At 42.5% G+C, this 26791-nt stretch overlaps 1 protein-coding gene and 1 long non-coding RNA gene across 2 annotated transcripts; both read left to right on the top strand.

The window, feature by feature from the left end:
- The first annotated feature begins 2251 nt into the window (after nucleotides 1–2251).
- Nucleotides 2252–9885, top strand: LOC136679609 (uncharacterized). Its single transcript, XR_010796560.1, has 3 exons — nucleotides 2252–2318; nucleotides 7715–8042; nucleotides 9162–9885. It is a non-coding gene; the product is annotated as an uncharacterized lncRNA (long non-coding RNA).
- A 3741-nt stretch (nucleotides 9886–13626) lies between these two features.
- On the top strand, nucleotides 13627–26680 carry LOC136679608 (kinocilin-like). Its single transcript, XM_066658238.1, has 5 exons — nucleotides 13627–13774; nucleotides 16927–16995; nucleotides 17932–17991; nucleotides 21977–22073; nucleotides 26050–26680. Exons 1-5 carry the CDS (start codon nucleotides 13627–13629, stop codon nucleotides 26117–26119), a joined length of 444 nt encoding a protein of 147 aa, XP_066514335.1. The 3' UTR covers nucleotides 26120–26680.
- The last annotated feature ends 111 nt before the right edge of the window (nucleotides 26681–26791 follow it).

A 26791-nucleotide genomic window follows, 5' to 3' on the forward strand; every position in this document is an offset into this window, starting at 1 on the left:
TTTTTAGCATCAGAAATGGAGCACTAGGACAAAAATATCTTATACTTTATGAAATTTCTTGGCATTAAATGCAACTAGGGGCAGCACGGTGGTGCAGCAGGTAATGTCACAGTCACACAGCTCCAGGGACTTGGAGGTTGTAGATTCGAGTCCCGCTCCGGGTGACTGTCTGTGAGGAGTTGGTGTGTTCTCCCCGTGTCCGCGTGCGTTTCCTCTGGGTGCTCCGGTTTCCTCCCACAGTCCAAAAACACAGTCCTGCCTTGCGCCCAATGATTCCAGGTAAGCTCTGGACCCACCGCGACCCGGAACTGGATAAGGGTTACAGATAATGAATGAATGAATAAATGCAACTATAAAATATTTCATAGATATATAGATAGATAGATACCAGGCAGTTTGCTGAATGTATTAGTGTGATGTATAGTTGTGCATTGCTCTGAGGCAGAAGGCGGTTGCGCTGTGCTGAATGGGAGTGAAACCAGCTGCTGAACTCACCTGAATGAACCTGTCTTTGTTCTCATGTTTCTGAATGGCATCTGGAAGCCGAGAGGGAGAGGTGAACACTTTTAGCTCGAGCTAATGAAACACACCAGAGCGGAAATGCTGACTCTCGATCAGTTTTACTTTTATGGCCAGAGGTGCGTAGCTGTGTTTACTCAGATATGTGTAAATGACAACATCAGACTCTAGTGGACTTGTGTGTTTAAAAATCCACTAGAATCTGAAGAATTCACCAAAACAAGATTTACTTCCTGTGCTGTTGTAATTTTTTTGGGAAATTCCCGTTCCACCTTAAATGGAGCTATTAAAAATACACCATTTAAGATGGATTGCAAAATGAAAATATGAGGCACGGTAATGCAGTATGACTATTTTTCATGGAGTTTACTTCTGCTAAATAATTCATTTTAATTACACTAAATTCTATTTTATTTGTATTTGTGCTTTTTAAGAACAGCATTTTCAAAAATAAAATTTAAACCACAAATCTAACACCTAGCTCTCCCAAAGCAAGAGGAACCACCTAGGAACTGTTCTATGGCGTCAAAATAGGTTCTAAATTTCTGAGAACCAAAAAACAGAATCCATAACCAATAAATGTAATTTTGTAATTGAGAAAACTGTGATTAATATTCAGAGTTATAAAAACAGGTTTGTAAACCCAACATTTCTGTATGTAATCGTTTATTTTGACTTTAATGTTCTTGAAGAATACGTCTTCGTTTTCATTCCACCTTTTCTCGGTTGCATTTCTCTCAGTCTCACTTTCGCCTCCAGAAGTTTCTCGCTTTTAACTTGTGACGGAGGTTGGGATCTAGACAGTCATTGGCTGCTTAAGTTAAGCCCCGCCCACCCAGCTGATTCTGCACACCCGGCTGCGTCAGCGAGAGCGCGGCAATCTTACCCTGATTGGAAAAAGACCGACCGGCAAACACCGGTAAACTATATCAAATATTTATTAACGATATATTCTGTTTACAAAACTGTTTTTATAACTCTCAATATTAATGACAGTTTTCTCAATTACAAAATGACATTTATTTTGTAATTGTCATATTTTGGCGCCATACTGTTCACACCTGGTGTTAAAATGTGTCATGGGGGATCAGATCATAAGAGGCCAGCAAATGTGAACACAGTAAAATACATCTCAAAGATCACACGTATCAACTTCAGAGAAGGTCTAGAACAAAACAGACCACATCACATTTGTAATGTGAATGATAATGTGTTCTCGACAGCAAAGAAAAACTTCCTGTAACAATCAAAACCATGTAATTTACAAAATATTATCACAAGTGTTTACTCAAACCATATTAAAACTGCCTAGTGTAAACGGTTGTATTATTTGGCAGTCTTTTGTGATCAGTTCATCCATAACACGTGTGAACAGGACCAGAGAGGGACCAAGATTTATACTGCCCAAATTAACTAGAGAAAATATGTATTACATTGAAATACAATTTCTTTCTCTTGAGACTGTTGAAAGAATACGATTACAAGACAATTTTACTTTTTTTAGAGAAATAGTTTTGTTTCTTTGCTAGAGAAATTTACTTTGCTTGTTGGAAGTTAGCTGGCAGTGATATAAGGCACTTTTACTGGATACATTATTTTAAAAAATGAAAAAAGTACATCTTATAATATTTCACAGTAATCTCATAATGAGAAATATTTGTTATATTGACCAGATTTGAGATGTTTTCACATTGTGCAGTGTGTTTCTGTTCTGTGTTCATTATTTCTGAGCAGTATGAATAATTCTACTGGAATATGGATCTAAGGCCCGACTGAAGAAGGTGTAAACCTGAGCCCAGGTCAGTGAAAAGATGTGAGGATGCCTGATTATACCCCTCCCTGTGAGTTTCACTGGATTCCAGCTGTACTGGTCAGACACGTTTCTCAGGTGAGCTGTAGACAAGGTGTGGCCTCCTCTAGGAGGAAAGGCCTCGAGTCTCGCACTTGTCCAGCCGGGAGGGGCAGGAGACTCAGAGAAGCATTGGAGGAATTCAGAGACGCTGGGAGGAGGAGGAAGGGGGAATGGGAAAACATTCACACACACACACACACACACACACACACACACAGCCTCAGGGATACAGAAGGTGAAGTGCATTCCTATGGGAAATACAATGCAACAAGTGTTTAACATAAAATAATATGCTAGGATCAGCCACAATATTAAAACCACAGACATGTGACCTGGATAAAACTGATGTTGGTCAGAGGAAGGACAAGAGGGGAGCGAAGACAGGGTCAGGCAGAGTCTCACAGATTGAGGAAGGAGAGAATGTGAGTCCATCTGGTCCAATATTATCAGAAGTAGTACTGCAGCACACAATGCTGTAAGAGTTAACACAGCTCTGATAGAACCTGTTCAGAACATACATTGCTGAAAAAGTTAACGCCGCTCTGATAGAACCGGGTCAGAACACACACTGCTGAAAGAGTTAAAACTGCTCTGATAGAACTAGGTCAGAACACAGACTGCTGAAATAGTTAACGCCGCTCTGATAGAACCGGGTCAGAACACACACTGCTGAAAGAGTTAACGCTACTGTGATAGAACCGGGTCAGAACACACACTGCTGAAAGAGTTAACACAGCTCTGATAGAACCTGTTCAGAACACACACTGCTGAAAGAGTTAACACTGCTCTGATAGAACTGGGTCAGAACACACACTGCTGAAAGAGTTAAAACTGCTCTGATAGAACTGGGTCAGAACACAGACTGCTGAAACAGTTAACGCCGCTCTGATAGAACTGGGTCAGAACACAGACTGATGATAGAGTTAATGCTGCTCTGATAGAACCGGGTTAGAGCACACACTGCTGAAAACGTTAACGCTGCTCTGACAGAACTGGGTCAGAACACACAGGTCAGCACAACGTTGCTAGTGTGTTACTGGTTCCTGCTATGGTTTATTTATTTATTTATTTATTTATTTATTTATTTAATTTGAGTGGATTGCTGTGTATTTAATTTTTTTTGCTATTTCAAAATAATGAGGTATTTCTAGAAGCCTGTGTTCACCACTTAAAAAGATTTACTATCTCATCATAATTATGAATTATTATCGCATATTTAATATCCCATATCTATGCCTGGCTATCTCATAATACTCAGATATTAAATCATAACTTTAAGAAAATATTTCCATCATGAGTGATTAATTGATAATTTTGAGAACTTCATGCTCTTAAATTAAACATTATTATGACATAATAAATCATAAGTATGACATTATCTCATGATTACGGGATAATAAGCTACAATTAAAGATGCTTTCTTATTATTTTGACTACATTTGACTATATTTTTCCATATTTACCATACCTGTTTTATATTATATATATATATATATATATATACCTGAAATATGTACTGATATTTAATGTTTAATGTAATAAGTTATTACTTTATAGTGAGCCATTGGTTGGAAATTATTTAAAGTAGTTATTTTGAGATTGTATGTGATTAGGTTGCGATCCTACTGGCAGAAACAGAGTGAGAATTTAAGCTGTTGTGTTTGTATGAGAGGTGTGCTTCACACACAGACCGCTCAATTTGTGACAGCATGTCTTTATTCATACGCGCTTGGGTTCTAGGTGTGGACAGATCAGGTTTCTGTTTTAGGATGAGATTATCTCTCTTCCATTGGAAATACCCCCCCTACACACACACACACGCGTGCGCCCACACACACACACACAGCCTTTGAATAGCTTTTATCACATCTGCATACCGAAGGCCACTAAGATAGGCCCAGCTTTTCTTGTGTGCGATATATGGGTTTCTGTGGTTGTGAAACGTGTTGCTGTTTGGATTTTAAAGTAGAGAAAAGGCTCTAAAATGTGGTCTTTTTCAGCTGGCCAGTGCTCACTTGTTTTAATATACCAAAATTGTATATAATTTGGCAAAAAAAAGGAAATCAGATCTGCTGTCCACAGATAATATGAGTGTGCGTGACTGGGTGATAGGGTGATGGTGTGTGTGTGTGTGTGTGTGTGAATGACTGGATGAGTGTGTGACAAGCAGATGGATAACTGCAGCCTTCCTAAGGCTCCACACCCCTGTGAAAGTTTAATTACAAAGCATAATTTAAAAACCCACAACAACATAATGTTTGTTTACCATTATGTAGTATTTAAAGATCTGACCTGGAACACCGTTCTCATCAGGCAACAAGGACAATAGAGTGTCTCTCCATTTCCGAACTGAATGGTGACCTGTGGTCGGACTATGAGTGTAAACACAGTGTGTTTATTATCAAGACGCTCAGTGGATGCATTATATTTGCAATTGAGAATGTGCTGATGGAGCCTGGCTCCATTGAACCTGATGCTGAACTCGACACATTGCCACACAGAGGTCTTGTGAATCTCTGTCAGCTCCTGGAGGCGGTTTCCATGGCAACCGCCCAGGCTATAGCAGCCCGGAAAAGAGAGCACTCTCTCCCACTCTTGCCCATTAAAATAAAATGGAAAATTGGGGAAAATCGAGTTTAAATGTCACAAGGACGGGAACCTGGAGCAGGGGGTCTATTCATTCTCTGCTGTAATGGGCAGAAAATAAGGAACAGCTGTTTTGCGTGTGTGTGTGTCCTAAATTGGGTCACATGTAGTTTGTTTGCATTATTTACCCACTCCAGTGTGGTTACAATTATCCCTCAGTGTTACCCAGTGTGTGAGTAACTAGGGACTAGGGAGATACTCCTGAATTGTGGCTCTATACTGTGAACATTATTTTTATTTTCCTATTTCAGCAGGCAGGCTTCTGATTGGTGGTTTTGCATGTGCATCATTTATTCATTAATTAATTCATTCACTCATTCATTCATCCCTCTTCTGCATGTGTGCAATAACTGGGCAGGGCAATATACACTCAGCCAGTCACTCACACACTCAAAACTGTGAAGTTTTTCACACTCACCCAGTCACTCACACACTCACACCTGTGGACAGTGACACACACTCACCCAGTCACTCACACACTCACACCTGTGGACAGTGACACACACTCACCCAGTCACTCACACACTCACACCTGTGGACAGTGACACACACTCACCCAGTCACTCTCACACTCATACCTGTGGACAGTGACACACATTCACCCAGTCACTCACACACTCATACCTGTGGACAGTGACACACATTCACCCAGTCACTCAAACACTCATACCTGTGGACAGTGACGCACACTCACCCAGTCACTCACTCACACACACCTGTGGAGAGTTTCACACATTCACCCAGTCACTCACACACTCATACCTGTGGACAGTGACACACATTCACCCAGTCACTCACACACTCATACCTGTGGACAGTGACACACATTCACCCAGTCACTCACACACTCATACCTGTGGACAGTGACGCACACTCACCCAGTCACTCACACACTCATACCTGTGGACAGTGACGCACACTCACCCAGTCACTCACACACTCATACCTGTGGAGAGTTTCACACACTCACCCAGTCACTCACACACTCACACATGTGGAGAGTTTCACACACTCACCCAGTCACTCACACCTGTGGACAGTGACACACACTCACCCAGTCACTCACACACTCACACCTGTGGACAGTGACACTCACTCACACACTCATACCTGTGGACAGTGACACATATTCACCCAGTCACTCACACACTCATACCTGTGGATAGTGACGCACACTCACCCAGTCACTCACTCACACACACCTGTGGAGAGTTTCACACACTCACCCAGTCACTCACACACTCACACATGTGGAGATTTTCACACACTCACCCAGTCACTCACACCTGTGGACAGTGACACACACTCACCAAGTCACTCACACCTGTGGACAGTGACACACACTCACCCAGTCACTCACACACTCATACCTGTGGAGAGTTTCACACACTCACCCAGTCACTCACACACTCACACATGTGGAGAGTTTCACACACTCACCCAGTCACTCACACCTGTGGACAGTGACACACACTCACCAAGTCACTCACACACTCACACCTGTGGACAGTGACATACACTCACCCTGTCACTTACACACTCACACCTGTGGACAGTGACATACACTCACCCTGTCACTTACACACTCACACCTGTGGACAGTGACATACACTCACCAAGTCACTCACACACTCACACCTGTGGACAGTGACATACACTCACCAAGTCACTCACACACTCACACCTGTGGACAGTGACATACACTCACCAAGTCACTCACACACTCACACCTGTGGACAGTGACATACACTCACCCTGTCACTCACACACTCACACCTGTGGACAGTGACATACACTCACCCAGTCACTTACACACTCAAACCTGTGAAGTGTTTCACACACTCACCCAGTCACTCACACACTCGCCTTTGGACAATTTCATATACTCCCACAGTCACTCACACATTTGAAGAGTGCCACACATTCACTCACACACACTTTGGGCAATTTCACATACTCACACACTTGCTACACCACACACACACACATACTGACAGGACTAAACTCTGGATTTCCTCAGAAGGGGGAAGTCTTTAATGATGACTGTGACTGCAGATGGAGTGGATGAGGACTGGTCTTGTGTAAACTACTGAATTGTTTGCTGAGAGCAGTGACTTGATGAGAAAGACACAACACTTGTGGGGTCAGGTTTAATGGCCTTAAACTGGCCTCAAGCTTGGGCCCTATTTGCATGAATGTCTTTCAGTGATTAAAGGTCTACTGTGTGTTGTTAGCAGGACAGATGCTGCGCTAACACACAATATCCCAATGTCTTGCACTTGTAGCCTTCGGATAAAAGGCTGCTGGAGCTGTGAAATGGATCCAGAGGCGTTTTCCTCGCCTCTGAGGTAATTGAGTTCACAGCTGATGGCTGTGTGTGTGTGTGTGTGTGTGTGTGTGTGGACTTATCGCTCACCAGGGAACAAAGGCCAGCGAGTCTGGAGCGTATTAGCTTTAAATGGATGCCACAATTATCCTCCTCAGGTACAGCGGCTAATTACTGTCAGGGGGCTGTAATCTCATCAGTTCTGGCCTCGCCAACATTTCTACACTGCTAGAAGCACCTCTTATTAAGTGAAAACATCTACTATTTATCTTTGATGCTGTTGTTGGAACAATATAAGATTTCTTTAAAAAATATTTATACAAAATTCTGCTTGTTTTAACTGATAAAAAAAATCATCTTCTTTTCCACAGGGAGTCCAATTCAGTGGCAACAGTGCAAGCAAAAATCCCAGCCAACTCTGTCTCCCGCAACTTCCCCAGCTCCTCCTGAAGGATCCCCAGGCATTCCCAGGAGATATAATCCCACCAGTGTGTCCCGGGGACTCCTTCCAGTTGGCCGTGCCTGGTGTACCTCCAGTGGGAGTCGTCTAGTAGGCATTAAATGCCAAATCACCCCAACTGGCTCCTCTCGATGTGAAGGAGCAGCGGTTCTACTCCAGGCTCCTCCTGGATCACTGAGAGTGACCCCAACATCCTGCCTTAGAAAACTAAGTTTAGCCACTACACTGTCAGAGAAAAGGTTCTGTACACGTACATAATTGTCCACTAAAGGCACAAACAGTGTAAATGTACCTTTAAAGGTGCAGCAGTTGTGTTAAAGTCTAGTTGTGTTATTTAAAGGTACATTACATTTCTCAAGCATGAGAGTGGGATATTTGTAAGTTTTAAAGCTGTATAAAATAAATATAAAAGCAAAAAGAAAATTCCTGGAGATGAATTGGGGCGTATGAAATCATGTCAATTTAAAAAAGCTACAGTTAGTATAGAATAGGGTATAATTATGTTCTCTAAATAAAAGTAATAAATATGTACCCTTGAGAGTACCACAACAGTCACTGAGAGTGACTGATAATTTTGAGAGTATAAAATTATCTCATTATAAGTTAAGAAATATTTAAGATTATTTCACATAAGACTTTATCATATCTGGCACCAGTTTTAACCAGATCATCCCACACCATCCTAACGCTCCCTTACTGTGCTGTAATTGTGTGTATTGCGCTCCTCTTTGCTTCATAAACAGTCTCCACTCTTCTGTGGAGGATTTACAGACTGTAATTTACTGTGAGGTTTTGATGTGAGTGACTACTGACCCCTAGTGTCCCCTAGTGTCATCAGGAACCTGTTTTAACACGATCTCCCCACTGTGGGGTACCCACTGTATGGAGCATAAACTAATTCAGTCTCTCTTATGAGTTGCACTTAGTAGGTAGCATAAAAATAAGAAATAATCACTTTTATAAATACAGTTGCTACTAACTGGTGGTGAAATTGATTGATTTCAGCTTTAAAGGAACACAAGGTAAGATTGGGTATTTTTGTTATTTTGAGTATTATTTACTTTTACAGCACTTTCCTGAAATTAAGATGGAGTGTGGGTTTCCTACCATCCTCTAAATATTACATGGTGCAGTTTCTGCAGTGCCAGAGCCAGAATACCAACACCAGAGGCTGTATTCTCCCAATTACAGCTCAGTGGAGCTTCACACTGATTTTGAAGCTGTAATTTTAAGGTCAAAATATTACCTATTGTACCTTTAAATCATGTTTTTCTTCTCCTGTTAATTTACCATGAAGTTATTCTCCCCAACAGTGAAGATATGTCATAATCTATATGTGTCTTGTTTATATTTTATAGGGTTGTGTATGTATCAGGGCTCGTACACATTCACACACCCGTGTTTCATTCATAAACTCGTCTGGTCTCCGGAGGAAATGTGTCACAGCGCTCGTGAACTTCAGCTGTTATCCAACTCTCCCTGGTGTTAATCCCACTCACCCCCGGCTCCCTCGTTGCCATAGAGATGCCATCCCCATAGCAACCGGGCCCTTTGTCTTGGGCCCTGACGACGGACCACTCGTCTCACATTCCCTTCCTCAGCTTTGGCTTCGGCGTCCAGAGGAACTGTGCAGTGGCCTTCACCACGAGACAAGAGAAAAACATCTTTAAACAACAGTCTGGATAAAGAAACCTTATTTAAAGGTGTAGTAAATAATTTTTCACGGCGACCCCGAAATGGAAAAGTGGAAAAGATGATGATGATGTGTAAATCATTTTTACCATCCACAATGTAGCACAATACATGGATGAGAGAATCTGCCCAGTGTGGTTAATGTGAACAACATTATTCAGTTTATAATAGTGAAAAAATTAAGTACATGCTTTAATGTACATGTTTGGCCAGTGAGATTTGGTTTTAAAGGTGCAATAAATAATTTCTACTACCACAAATGTGAGACATAAAAGTGGGGGTTTATTTTTTTACCATTATTTTTATGAAGTACAAGAGACCATTTGCCTCAGAATAAACCAGTTCTTCACAGGGCGACACACACACACACTCACAGTCACCAATCCACCTACCAACGTGTGTTTTTGGACCATGGGAGGAAACCAGATCACCCGGAAGAAACCCACACAGACACGGGGAGAACACACCAAACTCCCCAAAGACAGTGGGAGCACAAATCCACAACCCCAGGGCCATGCAGCTGTGTGACAGCGACACTACCTGCAGCGCCACAGTGCTGCCCAATTCAGAATCAGTTGATTTCACCAGGTATGTTAGACACACAAGGAATTTGTTATGGTGAGTGCTCACATGGATCACATCTAATTACAAAACAAGCCAGACTGGTAAAGAGACTACTAAGCATCAAACTAAGGGAATCAGGAATATAGAAATTCTCCCACTCTTTTGTCATTGTATGGTAACTGTTGTGTCGTATTAAAACTCACAACTGTCATTTTATTCAACAAAATAAAACCTAAAAATGAAAAATGGCGAGTGGAGAATTTATTGGTCCCTGCATTCATCAGGAAAAAGAGCTGCAAAAGCATGTGATGGATTTGTTCTATTCTTGGGGATAATATTGTATCTGAAAGTATGCGTGAGTTTTGGTTTAGACGAATTAATTTATTCTCAATTTATGTTTTCAGTAAAATGACAATTGTGATTTTAATAATACACAACAGTTACCATAGAATGACAAAAGAGCAGGAGAATTTGATTTACAATTATACATTACACACATAAACGTTTTTAAGTCTAATAAATTGGTATAATGTACCTCTAACCTGCAGTAAACCTCTGCTCAGAGCATAAACAGTGAATGGAATGACTGCTAGTCTGTGTTAAATTTTAATCAGCTGAAGGCTCAAAGCTTCATAATGAGGAACAGTGGTGCGTCTGGTTCAGTTGCATCATTTCCTGCAGCTCTCTACACTCTTGGTCCTCCTGTGAATGTTGAATGGCAGTTTGAATCTTATCTTTATAATCTACAAGGGAAATACACCAATTTTATTATTAACCTCTTGATATTTGTTACATATTTGTTTATGCCCCCTCCGCTGAAGCGTCTTGGCGTCCTGGGTGGGATCCTCTCCTCAGGTCACTGTCTATGAGGAATGTGGTATGTTCTCCCTGTGTCTGTGTGGGTTTCCTCCGGGAGCTCTGCTTTCCTCCCACAGTCCAAACACATGCTGTGGAGTAACTGTGAAACTGTCCACAGTGACTGGGTGAATGTGGTGACTGGGTGAGTGTGTGAAACTCTCCACATGTGTGTGTGTGAGTGACAAAGTGAGGGTGTGGTGCTCTGTACAGTGTGTACTACTGCCTTGTGGGCAATTATTCAAGGAAGTCTCTGAACCCACTACAACCCTGATTAAATAGTTATGGAATATTAATGAAGTAATGTTTTTCTGCATTTTTTCAAGAGTTATCAGCCGTCTCTCGTCCCTCCTCCATCAGTGAGTCTTCCTCTGATCTCACACCATGCCCCCAGCCTCAGGAGGGTGGGGACAAACTGGTGCTTCCTCTGAAACACATAAAGCCAAACCACTGCTTATTGATGAAAAGCTGCTAACGCAACACTGACCAGCTTAAAAACTGAAGGAGAACACACACTGCCCTGATCAGTCACATCAGCTGACAGATGCCCATGCTAACCAGCACCATGAGCAGAGAGATGGAGGGCCATCCTACCCACCCAAAGTGCGAGGCCTGTGGTGCTCTCCAGGATGCTGAGGTATCACCAGGGATCGAACCAGTGATTTTGTTCTGACAGTGATGAAACAAGTGACATAAAACAGCATCATCTGTGTGTTTGTTTGCTGTGTGTTGGCAAGATTTGAAAACCTTCTCAGCAGAGATGCGGAACATAATGGAGTCGTTGTGTCTTTTTTCGCAGATGAGTTGTAGAAGTAACCGGATAGTCTTCAGCACTCCTCATCAGCGGGAGGGAATGAGAACCCGTGGAACAGCGTGTAATGTGAATAATTTAACAGCAAAGGAGAGACTTGTGTGTGTGTATGTGTGTGTGTGTGCATGTGTGTGTGCTGTTGCTGTATATTGGCTGATGGAGTCAAAACACTGAGGCGCAGTAATTAATGCACTGAAGCTGTCCCTTATTCGATTATTCACTCACAGCTTTCAATTATCTCAGTTTCTTAAAGAGTGGCTTAAAATAAAATATTGTAAAATTGGGTGAGTGCGTGAATCTGTCCACAGGTGTGAATGTGTGAGTGACTGGGTGAAAGTGTGAAACTGTCCACAGGTGTAAGTGACTGTGTGAGTGACTGGGTGAATGTGTGAAACTGTCCACAGGTGTAAGTGTCTGTGTGAGTGACTGGGTGAATGTGTGAAACTGACCACAGGTGTAAGTGACTGGGTGAGTGTGTGAAACTGTCCCCAGGTGTGAGTGACTGGGTGAATGTGTGAAACTGTCCACAGGTGTGAAACTGTCCACAGGTGTGAGTGTGTGAGTGACTGGGTGAGTGTGTGAAACTGTCCCCAGGTGTGAGTGACTGGGTGAGTGTGTGAAACTTTCCCCAAGTGTGAGTGAGTGGGTGAATGGGTGAAACTGTCCCCAGGTGTGAGTGTATGAAACTGCCCACAGGTGTGAGTGAGTGTGTGAATGTATGAAACTGTCCACAGGTGTGAGTGAGTGTGTGAGTGACTGGGTGAAAGGTGTAAGTGACTGGGTGAGTGTATGAAACTGCCCACAGGTGTGAGTGACTGGGTGAGTGTATGAAATTGTCCACAGGTGTGAGTGACTGGGTGAGTGTGTAAAACTGTCCCCAGGTGTAAGTGACTGGGTGAATGTGTGAAACTGTCCACAGGTGTGAATGTGTGAGTGACTGGGTGAGTATGTGAAACTGTCCACAGGTGTGATTGACTGGGTGAGTGTGTGAAACTGTCCACAGGTGTGAGTGAATGGGTGAGTGTGTGAAATAGTCCACAGGTATAAGTGACTGTGTGAGTGACTGGGTGAATGTGTGAAACTGTCCACAGGTGTGAGTGAGTGTGTGATTGACTGGGTGAGTGTGTGAAACTGTCCACAGGTGTGTGTGTCTGACTGACTGGATGAATGTGTGAAACTATCCACAGGTGTAAGTGAGTGTGTGATTGACTGGGTGAGTGTGTGAAATTGTAAAACCAATTTATTAATCTTATAATTATAACAAATTGAAGAAATATTAGAGACAATAATTAGATTTCAGATGATGCCACTCATTCCTGGGCTCCCCCTACAGTTGCAGAGTGTAAGTTATTCATAATGTCTTTAAATTAAGAGTTAGTGTATAAGTGTAAGTGTAGCTTCCTCCCCTCTTCCAAAAGTTACATAGAGTGTTTTCTGCAGTGCTGAGCCCAGAGTAGTCACGACAGAGTCTCTATTACAGCTCAGTGGAGCATAACAATGAGTTTGAAGTTGGAATTTTAATGTAAAATTGCTACCAAGCGTTGCTTTAAATAAATAGAATCGGAACGTGTTACCTCTGATCCTTCCCCATGTGTATGACCAGGGAGAACAGAGAATGGTCCATTAGAAGGGGTTACTGAAAGTGATTAGACATCATCAATCAAGCCTGAATTAGCCCTGGGAGTTTGAATCTGACTCAGGTAACCGGAGCTGAGTGATTAAAGATGGATGAAGATGAAGGAGAAAGTGGAGCAGTGGTGAGAGTTACTGTCAAAGCCCTGGTTCGTTTCCTCTGCATCTGTGGAGTGTGTGAGTATTGTCTTAGTGTGTGTGTGTGTGTGTGTGTGTGTGTTTGTGTGGGTGTGTGTGTGGAGTGGCCAGGTGGAGCATCCACCTGCTGAATGAACGCTGTGAGTATTGGGGAGTACCATGGGCTTCGGGTGGGCTCGGCCCTGCTGAGCATCGTGGCGGGCTGCATCATTATCGGTGTGTCCAAAGACTGCGATGCAGATGCTGTGGGGGGCATCTTCCTCGGGGCTGGGGGTCTGGGTGAGTAGCTACAATCTCTAAATGTGTTTATAAATTTGTTTATAATTTGTTTGTTTGGTGAGAGCGCGGATGCTCTGGAGCAGCTGCACATGAGCCTTAACACGTCCTGGCCTGAGGTTGTGGACCAGTGGAACAGTTTTCTCTGTAGTGGTGATTTGGGATTCAGAGCCTTCAGCATCAGTAGCTGACTCTGTTTCTGTGGTTGATTGCCTTCAAGTTATATTCCAAAACATTTAGTGTAAAGTCAACCGAGGAGGGTAGAGACAGTGAAAGAGGAGCACACTCACAATTAATGCCCTTCATTTCAGAAGAAATTTTGTATATGAAGTTGTGCACAAATTAGAGCCATTAGTGTTCTCCTCCAAGCATGTTGAGCATTCTGTTTCTATTTCTTTTTCTATTCTTGCACTCTCCTCTCTTTCTCTCTCTCTCTCTCTCTCTCTCTGTTCCTGTCTTTAATTTCTCTCTGTTCTGCCTCTTTCCTGTTTTTCTCTGGGCAGGAATACACTCTGGACAGAGCACCCCTCTCACACTCACCCAGTCACTCACACACTCACACCTGTGGATAGTTTCACACACTCACCCAGTCATCTTTTCACACACAGTGACCTGAGGAGAGGATTGGCCCCTGGCAGTGACACCCCCTACAGCGCCACCCAGTGGTTAGCAGGTTAATGAACTGAATGTAATGGTGAACTCAGTGGCCTCCAGTTTAATGGGAACTGTGCAAATCTGTTTTTTTTTTAACTGAAGTATTCCTTTAATTAATCTCACTTACATGAATTTACAGCCTTTAAATCAGTCATTCATTTCCCCAGTGACGCTCTCGTTCCTCAGGCGCTTGTGTTAATTAACAACATCCTGAGCTTCATATTTACAGCTGCAAACTCTGGGCTATTAAAACTGAACCCTTATCATTTATTTATATGAATTATTGTGCTTCAGCCTGGGCCAGGATTCAGAAACATTCACCCCGTGTTGCAGCCAATACGCTGCAGTGTGTAATTCTACAGCACACAGCTGATTTGCATATCATGAATATTTAACACTGCTCCTAATTTCTCCTCTCCGTCAATGCACTCACGTTGTTTTACATTTTTTTCACCCTGTTCCCCCCAGTGTGAACACCCTAAAGGCAAACATCAGCCCAGGACCATCCTGGGAATGTTTCACTCACACCATCAAGGTTGCCAAGTCCATCGGAAATCTCTGGCTCTCCAGAAACTCCCTTCATTACACACTCTGATTTATAATAATGAAGGGAGCATTCTTCAAAGAGAGAGTGAGAGAAGAGAATGAATTGGAGACAGAAAAGAAGGGGAAGCTGAGGAAGGGTAGAGATTAAGGAAGAGAAAGAACAGAGGGAGAAACAAGGAAAAACGAGAGAGAAAGAAATCTTGGAAGATGGATAAAAAGAGATGGGGAAGAGGGAAAGAGAATGAGAGTGAAAAAGGCAAAACAGAAAGAACAGAGAGAGGAACAAGGAGAAACAAAACAGAAGCAGAGTGAAACAGAAGTGAGGATAGAAATGAACTGAAAGGAGAATGGAAAGAGCAAAATAGAGAAATGAGCAAAGAGAAATAGTGACAGAGGAAGAAAGGAAGAGAAATAGAAAGCGAGGGAAAGAATTAGAGGGAGAATAGGAGAGAGAGGAAAAGACAGAAAGAAAGGGTAGGAGAGAGAGAGAAATAAAGAAAAGTGAAAGGGAGCAGAGAGCGAATGCCCTGTGCCGAGGTGTAGCGGCTGGTTTGGCAGTTGGTGTTTGTTTGGTTTGAGGCTGAAGCTGTGTGCAGCAGTAAAGTCTGATTAAACTGAGCTGAGCTAGAGGAGGGTTTAATGTGTAATTTTATGTGTGATATTGGATATTTTCATGAGCATAGTGTCTCTTTAGCACCGTCTGAGGAGAGGGATGAAACACAATAAGGCTGCAGTCAATAAGATTAGCATCTCCCTAAAGCAGGGTGGGGACACTTTCCTACTGGTTATTTTTTTGTTTGGGGAAATTAATTTATACAGATCTGGCAACCCACCGGTTAATCTGTACATAATCCTCCCACACAAACAGGCATCAGAACACAGCCTCACTCTCCCCTCAGTTCCATCACCCAGTTACTCACACACACCTGTGGTCAGTATTACACACTCACCCCATCTCTCACACACACACATTTGTGGAGAGTTTCACACACTCAATCTAACACACCTGAGGACAGTTTCACACACTCACCTAGTCACTCACACACACACACCTGTGGACAGTTTCACACACTCACACACACACACACACACACACCTTTGGACAGTTTCACACACTCACACACACACACCTTTGGACAGTTTCACACACTCACCCAGTCACTCACACACACACACACACACACACCTTTGGACAGTTTCACACACTCACACACACACCTTTGGACAGTTTCACACACTCACCCAGTCACTCACACACACACACATCTGTGGCCAGTTTCACACACTCAGCCAGTCGCACACACACACACACACACACCTGTGGTCAGCATCTCACACTCACCCAGTCACTCACACACACACACACACATCTGTGGCCAGTTTCACACACTCACCCAGTCACTCACACACATTTGTGGAGAGTTTCACACACTCACTCTAACATACCTGAGGACAGTTTCACACACTCACCCAGTCACTCACACACACACACCTGTGGACAGTTTCACACACTCAGCCAGTCGCACACACACACACACACACACACACACACACACACACACACACACCTGTGGTCAGCATCTCACACTTACCCAGTCACTCACACACTCACCCAGTTTCACACACTCACCCTGTTGCTCACACACACACCTGTGGATAGTTTCATACATTCGCCCAATCACTCACACACTCACACCTGTGGACACTTTCACACACTCACTCAGTCACTCACACACACACACACCTGTGGACAGTTTCATACACTCACCCAGTCACTCATACACACCTGTGGTCAGCATCTCACACTCACCCAGTCACTCACACACATTTGGACAGTTCCACACACTCCCACTCCAGTGTGTGTCTGGTGTTTGGTGTGTTTGCAGGGTCCAACCAAAAACATATATTTTTAAAACCATGATTTAACTTTTTATTTATTTCTCTTGGCTCTGTAGGTCTCCTCATCTCCGTCTACCCCTTCATCAGAGCATGGTTCAACTTCCATCATATCCTGCCCAACATCGGTGAGATCAGCATGCCTCTCATCACAGTGACACTTTGTCTTCTTTTATATTTTTAAGCAGCATATGGTTTGCATTGGCTACAGGGTCATAATTCGGTACTAAGTCGGCTAACAGCTCCATCGGAACAGAACAAGTCTGTGTATTCACCTCAGTCATGACAGAATATTTGAAGCCACTCAGAGGGAATGTTTATTTCTCCCAGGTTACACTATAAAGACATAATGATGATTCAGAAGAGACAAAAAGACATGAGACACAGGAGATATAAAAGACAAATTGGAGCACAGCTTGTGACATTACTGAAATTTACAGCTTAGATGTGATGTGAGCGATTACTGAGCCCTCAGTCTGGAGACATATTTGAGAGACAAGAGACTTATGCCAACATTTGACTTATGAGACATCTCTGATCTGATCTCATTATTGTTTGGAGAAACTACAGATATATTAAAGAGATCTGTTTTTGTTTTGAGGCCCCACCGTGACCATGAACTGGATATTTTTGGGGCCCCCCACCCTCTTCAGAATATAATTTCAGTCAGATTGCAGAATGTGGTAATCTTGTAAACTATCTGTAAAATACATGAATAAAAGCAGTGTAACACCTAGCGAATATGCCATGGGCAAATATAAAAAAACAAGCCAGCTTTAGTGTAACTTCAGCTACAAAAATGAATAAAACCATTGCTATTTCTGTATTGAGCCAATTTAATAGGAAACATATTATGAAAAAGTCACTTATTCAGAGCATGTTCACATTAATGTTGTGGTCTGAAACCCACCGTTATACCACTGTAATAAAAATTTTCGTACTTTAAACAACTTCCCACCTTCAAGATACATTATCAGAGACATTGCTGTGATGTCACTGAACATGTGAAGCATCTTCACATGACATATAACATGTATAATATCCACTGTCTGTTTTCTCTTCAGGAAATTTCCGTGTTCACCCTCTGGCCCCGGAGCAGCCCCCAGACACAATCAGAAGAGAAGGTGGGTGGGCTTTTCCTTTTAGCTCAGCCAGGTTTAAATTTGAATCAGTGTGTTCACTCACTCTCCACTCTGTGAGACACTCCTGCCTGGTTGGTCCACCTTGTAGATGTAGATGTAAGTCAGAGACAACAGCTCATCAGTCGCTGCACAATTTGTGTTGGTGGTCCTCTAATTCTTCATCAGTTGACGCAGGACACTGTCGGCTGGATGTTTTTCAGTTGGTGGACTATTCTGAAACCTGCAGTGACACTGAGGGGTTTTAAAACTCCAGCAGCACTGCTGTGTCTGATCCACTTGTACCAGCACAACACATACTAAAGCACCCCCACCCCCACCACGTCAGTGTAACTGCAGCGCTGAGAATGATCCATCTTCCAAATTATGCTTGCTCTGTGGGGGTCCAGAACATTGAAGAACAGAGCGAAAGGGGGCACAAAGTATACAGAGGAACATATAGACTGCAGTCTGTAATTGTAGAACTACAAAGGCTGTTTAGTGGACAGTGTCACTCATAGTGCATTTCCACCAAAAGAACTCTGGTTCTTGAACCGGTTTCATTCCTGATTTATGGAATCTTGTTTTTTTCCAGTGAACCGGCCCGCATTTCTACACGTTTAAAGGGGAACCAGGAATATTTCGTAGCCGTTTCACAATACATGTTAATGTCTGTACTTGTGTTCTCATGTTCTTGGGAAATGTCTTCAGTCTCAGCCCAAGTACTGTTCCATTTAAAAGTCCACATCTAGCCACATCTAGCCAATGCTATTAATTTTTTTCGTGCCACGGAGATGGTGACTCATCAAGTACACCGGCGTTCCAATTACATAATGACCACCGCGTCCTCAGCAGTTTGTACTCACGAGTCGAACTCGCCAAGTTTGTTCTACCAAGTACGGCAGTTCAAACTTGATGTACCTTGTACTGAGAAAAAGCCCTTGTCTGTACTTGTGTTCTCGTGTTCTTGGGAAACGTCATCAGCCTCAGCCCAAGTACTGTTCCATTCAAAAGTCCACATCTAGCCAAGTACTGTTCAAATACAAGGTTGTGTTTTTGCTCTGCCCATAATATTGAGGATGCACTGGGATGTGACTTCTGTAGACTTGCGAGAGTCAGATATCCCAAAATGCATTTGTACCAACCTCAGCGCTATTCATTTTTTTAATGCTACAGGAATGGTGACTCATCAAGTACGCTGGCTTTCCAATTACATAACGACTACAGTTTCCTCGGCAGTTTGTACTCGTTATTCAAACTCACCACATTCGACTCGCCGAGTTATTGAGAAAAGGACAACTGTTAGAGTCATGACAGGTTCAGTATTTATTCTTTGTTTACCATGGAGTCAGACCAGAGTGAGATATAATACTGTGTAAATGTTGCAGAGTTCAGAGCCATTCTGCTGAGATTGTGAACAGTGGAGAAACGTAACCAAGAGCCGCGGCTCTGACCAACGTACATGGTATCGTGCGTAACAGCACCAGAAACACACAAAACCGGAAACGGAACAGTTGGGAACAAACTTTTCAAGAAAGAGCTTAGAGGCTCAAAACAAGCATTAGAAATAAATAATTCTACTCTTCTTTGGTTCCAGTTGGGAAGAACATTTCTGGTTCGCAAACCAGTTTATGTTGGTGGAAATGCGCAAGACAGTTCCAAATTTTGTTTGCAAACTGGAACCTTTTCGGTTCCTCGTTGGTGGAAAAGTGCTCCACTTTACCAACATGTGTTTGGATTGTGGGAGGAAAGCAGAGCACCTGGAGGAAACCCACGCAGACACAGGGAGAACACACCACACACCTCACAGACAGTGACCTGAGGAGAAGATCCCACCTGGGACCCAGAGTGCAGCTGTGACGCCACCTGTAGCGCCACTCTGCTGCCCAACAAATTAATTAAAATTAATTAAGTATAACAGCCTGGTTCCGTTTATGTTCAGTAAACAGATGCTGTTAAACATGTTCTGTTCCACTTTCAGTGGAAAACTGGACTCTCTTCAAAAGAAACAGACCACTTTCCATGATTAACAGTTGGGTCCAGGAGACGTGGGCTGATTTCCTGAGCAATTAATCATCTAATATTATGCCACACTGTATATTTGCACATCAGATTTGTTTCTGAATGGTTTATGAATGGCAGAGCAATTATTAATTTCAGCTTTGGGAAGTTCATGAGGTTCACTTTCTGTTCTGTTTGACACAAGAACCTGCGAAGAAACCCTTCCAAGCTACTCCCATGAGGCACCAAATGAGGCACTCCATGGATACGCAGGATTTCTTTATGATGGAAATAAATGGAATTTATCATCAGCGCTGCTGGACAATATGGGAGACAAAAAATGGTTTCAAAAACAAATGTGAGGCGTACAAACATGTTTTTGTGTAGTGTATAATTGTAATACAAAATTTGAACAGTTGCATAGTATTAAAATTTTCCATTGATGTTTTATTAAAATACGTTTCCTAAAAATGAAATATTAATGTGCTATCTTCACAATCTCTAACACTGAAATACCCATCTTTGAATCATCTAAACCAATGGTTCTCAAAATTACACTCAAAGTACCACCTATGATTTTTACAACATAAACATGTATGCCCCTGGATCTTCCTCTGTTCCGGGGCAAAAGGCAAAATTTTGCTTGAATTTTTGCATGTTTTTGTTGCTTTTTATTTACTTGAAATGTGCATGCTTAACACAACATTATCTAAAATAATTACTAAAGAGAGAATACAATCAACTAGCCCTAAACTGAATGTTTTAAACACAATTATACATTTGTGAGAACATAAAATTTATGGGCAATAAGCGTTTTGAAATAAATAAAAAGGAGAAGAGGTCAATTTAATATCAGTTATGTGCTTTATATGGCAGGTGCTCTCAGCAGCTCTGCCATTGTAGCAGTAGGTGAAGGAGGTGGTTGTGTTAAACCTTGTTTTAGGACTGTAATGATGCAAAGAATGGCCATGTTTTCCTTCTATATATGGAGCTCATAACAAATGCAGTGACCAATAAATTCTTCACTCCACATTTCCACACCACTTTCCACAAAATTCATTCATTCATTCACTTATTGTCTGAAACTGCTTATCCAATTCAGGGTCGTGGTGAGTCCAGAACCTCCCCGGAATCACTGGGCACAAGGCAGGAACACACCCTGGAGGGGGCGCCAGTCCTTCGCAGGGTTGTTGAACAAATTGACAATTGTTATTTTTAACACTACACAACAGTTTCCATAAACTTACAAAAAATGTAATGTTTGAATTTTTAATTACCCACAATGCAGTTTGTCTTGTGTACATTTTACACCGAACCCTCTGATATGTGAGGTCACTAAGGGTAATCCTACATGTAGCCTATAAGGATTCTAACACGCCTGCACACTGAAATGATGTCACACAGAAGGTAAATCTAACAATAAACTCCCACTCTTTTATAAACCCTCAGCCGCTCTTTAACTGGAGCCTACCACTGACCAAACCCCTTGACTCCACATTGGTCAGAAGTTATAATACATGTAGAATAATGTACATAGATCAACACAGGTAATTATGACCACAAGATTAGACTGTTAAGAGTGCCCCCTTATGGAAAACCTTCCGACTGCTAAATGTGAGTTGGTTACAAGCCTATACATTTATAGACTCTTCATGGTCTCACTAATGTAATTTTAATTTTGTCTGATCCCTCACTTTTCCCAGAGTGCTCAAGTTCTCCGGAGTGGAGGTTTAAGGATTTGATGCCTCTCAATTCAGTGTCTCTAAAGTGAAGTGACTGGTCAAGAGACTCTGGTAATGAGGAGGTGGTCTGGGGTGGGGGCCTAATGAAGGAGCTTTTCTGTTTAATTAAAGGCATCACTCCTCCACTGTGGAAATTACTTTGAAGTGTGGTCATCTTGGCCCTCCCTCTCTCTCTCACTCTTTCTTTCTTTCTTTCTTTCTTTCTGTCTCTCTCTTTCTCTCTCTCTCTGTTTCTCTGTATTTCTCAGGGACCCAGGGCCAGTTGACTGTGGAGCGCTGTAAGAGTCGGATGGATACGTTTGTGGAGACTGCTGCAGCTACAGCGGAGGGGTCACAGGACGACGGGTACGAGCTCTCAGAGACAGTCAGATGGATCAGTTAGACTCTGTCTATCTGTCTCTCTGTTTATCTCCCCCCCCCCCATTTCTTTCACTCTCACCTTTCACCCTATTTCTTTAACTCTCCTCTTTGTCACTCTCTTCCTTTTGTTTTTCTTTGTTCCTTTCTCTCTCTCATCACTCATTCTGTTTCTCATGTTTCTTCTCTTTCTGTTTCACTTTTTCCTTCTCTTTCTCTCTATTCTCTCTTTCTCCTATCTCTATTTCTCCCTTCTCTCACTCCACCCCCTTTTTCTTTCTCTCCCATTGCTCCACCTCTCTGCACTATTTCTCTCGCACTCTCTATTCAGTTTCTCTCTTCTTTCTCTCTCCCTTCTCTCTCTATCTCTCTCTGCCACTCCCACCCTCAGTATCCCGGGGCCTGAGTGCAATGTGATTGTGATTTCTCTGAGAGATTGATTGAGATTTCAGACTCTTATTAAACTGGTGTTTTTATTTTCCTCTGGGAGAGAATCAGCCGCAGAGCTGTTACATCATGTGTCGTAACGTCTCAGAGCCGCTCACACAGAGCAGTGGAAAATAAACAGGGATTTATATTCACTCCTTTATTTATTCTTTCATTTAAAATTGAGGGAACATGCTTCTTCAGGAAGAGAGAAATAACCTGCACCAGCAAAGTCACATCCAATGAATTCACAGGAGCAGAGAAATATCTAAACACCAATTAACAACATCAAGCTTCAAAACATCAATCACCATTTCAAAAGAAACAAATCTTAAAGGTGCAATGAGCCATTCCGTCCACTGACACCTATTCATGCAAGAAACAGCTATTACACTGACAACTAGTGGGCATTAAATTTAAAAGATGGGAACTCGTTCTATGGAGCATAAATAGGTTCATTCAGGGACCACAAACAACTTGTTCTTAATCTCATGTAATGCCTGGTACACACTACTACTGTTTTCTCCTACTGATCATCGCAAAAGCTCTTGTTGATTGTAACCAGTGATCTTCCCAGATGATCCTGTAGTGTGTAGAGTCAATAATCCAGTCTTTACTCATCAGTAACTCCCCAGTGTTGTCAGGGGCATTGTGATTGTCAAGTAAAATTTATTTGTATAACACTTTTTACAACCTGATGGTGTCACAAAGCAGCTTTAAAGAAACTGAGAATTGATACAAAATTAGAATATCCACAGGTGGGTAGCCAAAAGCGACAGTGGCAGGAAAATCTCCTTTGAAGATGGAGGAAGAACCCCACGAGGAACCTTCCTCCTCTTGTCAAACAAATGATAAACAATAGAGTTTTAATTTAAAACAGCAGGTAGAAGCAGCGGTGGCGACTGTGAAGTCAGTGGAGGTCTTTAGTAAAGGTCTGTGCTGAACCAGTCCTATCAAATATCCAGGAGCAACTGTAGAGGGCAGAGCGTGGGTTATGGTTTCACTGCCATATGTCGGTTTTGTTTACATCTCTAGTGAGTGAGAAACTCCCACATGCGCTTGGGATGTAGTTCACAGGAGACTCCCGGGACTTCTAAGTACCAGAGTTGTCTGTTGGCCGGGAGCGATCTGAAAGTGGGTGATGTTTATTCAGGCCTCCATTGGAGTGTTTAACACAATTGCAGGAGAACTCTGACTGTCCAGCCCTGTCATGCCACTCAACAAATGCCTGGGCTGGTCAGCACCGTGCTTTAGTAATGGTTGGAGACGGGTGGACACAGGGCTGCCGGGACCACTAGGGCAAGCAGGCCTTTGAGCCAGCACTTTGAAAAGAACTGGGGTGACGCCGCAACATTGGTTCTGTTCAAGTGGGTCATTAGGAATAGAAAAAACTCTGCTCCAGAGCTGGTTTTAGCACTGACCTATAGGTGTAAAGATTTCAGTTTGGGGGCGAGCAATTCTAAAACTGCACAGCTGTAGCTTCAGTGAGAGGACTGCAGTTTCACACGCTAATCTCCATTCTGGTAAATGTGAAACACTAACTAATGTTTAATAATAATCATACACATGATTTTTACTGGCACCCACAACATTCCTGTAATCTTTGGCCATTTAAATCCTAACCCAATCCAATGAGGTTGCTGTGGCTGTTAATGATCCAATCAGCAACAAGCTACACCTAACACTGGCTTACTCACTGGGCTGAGCCCTTGTGTACCCAACTCAGCCACTGCATTGCTAGCTCTTCAGAGGGATCAGTAGAAGTAGGCACCTCCTTCTACAACTCCATCAGTGTTTCGCTGAAATAAGCCCACGACACCTCCGGGAACACTCGGGCATCACAGACCCACCCAACTCCAAGCTAGCTTTGCGGCCTTATCATCCTTCAACGACCTCCCTAGTGACAAAGGCTGTACCTAGCCCCACTGGCACCGTTAAAGCTTGCTCAGTGCCAACAGTTCCATCTGAACTTTATGCTCTATCTTATAATTAGTTAAACAAATGTATGTTAGAAGACACTATATTTGCCAAATGTTTGGTCTGGAGCATTTCTCACTGGTGCTATGTGAATGCTTGGTTTTTAATATAATTTTAAGGTAAATATAATTACTTTTTCAAACTTTCTCCTGAATTCAGTTACTGAGTAAACAGATAAGTTGTTCAGAATGGTTTGGTGTAAAATGGTTAATTGTGGAGAACATTGAACATTGGTGGTTATCACCACTGGAACCAGTGATCGTCATGTCTTTGACATGAATACAGCCATTTTATATACTGTCCAGTCCCACTAGTGTTTTTGAAGTTTTTCCTGTGTTTTAGGTTTGGAGAACTAGGAATTGCATTTCAAAATGAATCCATTTATAAATGCATCAAAATAATGTTTAAAATCACTGGTACCACAGGGACATTATTACAGATTTCAGTAGCATGGGCGGACATCCCACCCACCCTCTCTAGGACCCCCAGCCTCGAACGGTTGAGGCATAACCAGGGATTCACTGCGGATTGACCTGGGATTGGCCTGGTGATCTCCGGATGGTAGCAACTGCTGACCACCCAGATTCCAACATAGATACGGTCTCTACTCTTCTGGAAAGGCTTTACACTAGATGCAGCATCATTGCTCTGAGGGTTTAAGTAACAAGGGTTCAGTAACAAGAGCATATGTGTTATTGGGTGAATTTTCTGGGTTCTAGCTCATCTCAGTGGTTTTGGAGATCTATCACTTCAGACAACACAGCTCCACAGACCAGTACTTGTGCGCTTTACACTGCTCTGGCCCACGCCTGGTGTTGAGTACAGTGAATGAAGGATCATGTGCAGCTGCTCCAATGCATTTTCATGGATTTCTGTAGAGATTATTAACTCTACAAGTACACAGTGGCTGCAGTATGAAGAAGCTGAATTCAGTCATTATAAGAAGTGTCCAGCATTTGGACACAGAAAAGGCTCATTCTGATTGGCCGAGAGCTCAGTGAGTGCGTGATGCAGCTGCGGCTGCTGGACTCTGTTCAGTGAAGATGCTGAGGATGCGGTTGCCATGGAGATGCTCACTGCTTTCATTCATAGTGTCATTTATGATGCATGAAGAGCAGACTGAGACACTTCTGTTCTATACACACACACACACACACATGCATGTGCATCCTTCAACACACACATGCATATTCTTTCTCCCTTTCTTTTTTTCTCCTTTACCTTTGTCTCTCTCTTCTCTCTTCCTTTTTGTTTGTTTCTTTTTTTCCTCTCCCACTCTTTCTTTATTATTTTCCCCATTTCTATGTATCTCTCTTTTCCATTTCTTTCCTATTCTCTCATTCCCTCTTTTCCTTTTTCTTTCCCTCTCCCCTTTTTTGCTTTCTTTCTTGTCTCTTATTTCTCTGTATCCAGTCTGTTTCTCTTTTATCTCCATTGCATTATATTCTTTCTTCTCTCTCTCTCTGTCTCTCTCTCTCTCTCTCTCTCTCTAATACAGTTTAAAGCACATTTGTAAACTGTATTCAGTATATAATACTGTGTTTATCTTGTTTGTTTTTAGACCTTCTTCTGATGTCCCTGATATTTTGGGTCGACGCAAACCCAAACCCTCAGAACCGGATCTTCCCTGAGTCCTGAACCTGAGCTCAGTCAGTTTGGAGACGCATGGATCCTGGAGACGAGACTCTGGAGATTTTATATATTTTACATCCTCTACAGAGAACACAATTCGGCATGGTTTAAAACAACTGTTTGTGCTGAATTGAACACACTGAAAACAAACGTGGCCTGAGCTAAACCAGGCAGGTTTTAGATATTTACTCCACAAACTCCGCATATGAATAGACACTGGAACTAAAAGCCATGGCCTCTTCTCTGTAGAGGGTGTGTTTCATTCTTTTCACTCAGAAAATCAACAGAAACATGTCCTTGTACCAGAGGTGCACAAACATCTGCGCAATAACACGTCTACATGGACCACACTATCCACTCTGTCAAACATTAGTGACTCGATTGCATTTGAGGATGTTTGAGCACATTTAAGGAGCGGCATACTCACAAACACAGTACCTGAATATGAATCAGGTGTGTGTGTTTGTGTGTACTGAATTATTCAGCATTGTGTTTGTTTACTGAGAGTTTTCAGCCTCTGTGTTTTGAGGCTTGAATTTTATGAGCATCCTCCTAAAGCTGCAGCAGAACTAACTATAAAAATCATGGTTTAATTTAACCTTTCAATTCTGATACTCTCACTCACCAATTTCTTTCTCCATGAATAAAAAACAAATAAACACATACTGAAA

This window comes from Hoplias malabaricus, chromosome Y (assembly GCF_029633855.1).
Source record: "Hoplias malabaricus isolate fHopMal1 chromosome Y, fHopMal1.hap1, whole genome shotgun sequence".
NCBI classification, from domain to species: domain Eukaryota; kingdom Metazoa; phylum Chordata; class Actinopteri; order Characiformes; family Erythrinidae; genus Hoplias; species Hoplias malabaricus.

Bases quoted from the DNA above. Each gene is read 5' to 3' on its own strand.
- LOC136679608 (XM_066658238.1), top strand. From the start codon at position 13,627: ATGAACGCTGTGAGTATTGGGGAGTACCATGGGCTTCGGGTGGGCTCG. The intron at 13,775-16,926 runs GTGAGTAGCTAC...TTGGCTCTGTAG, and splicing joins CCTCGGGGCTGGGGGTCTGG to GTCTCCTCATCTCCGTCTAC. The intron at 17,992-21,976 runs GTGGGTGGGCTT...TGTATTTCTCAG, and splicing joins AGACACAATCAGAAGAGAAG to GGACCCAGGGCCAGTTGACT.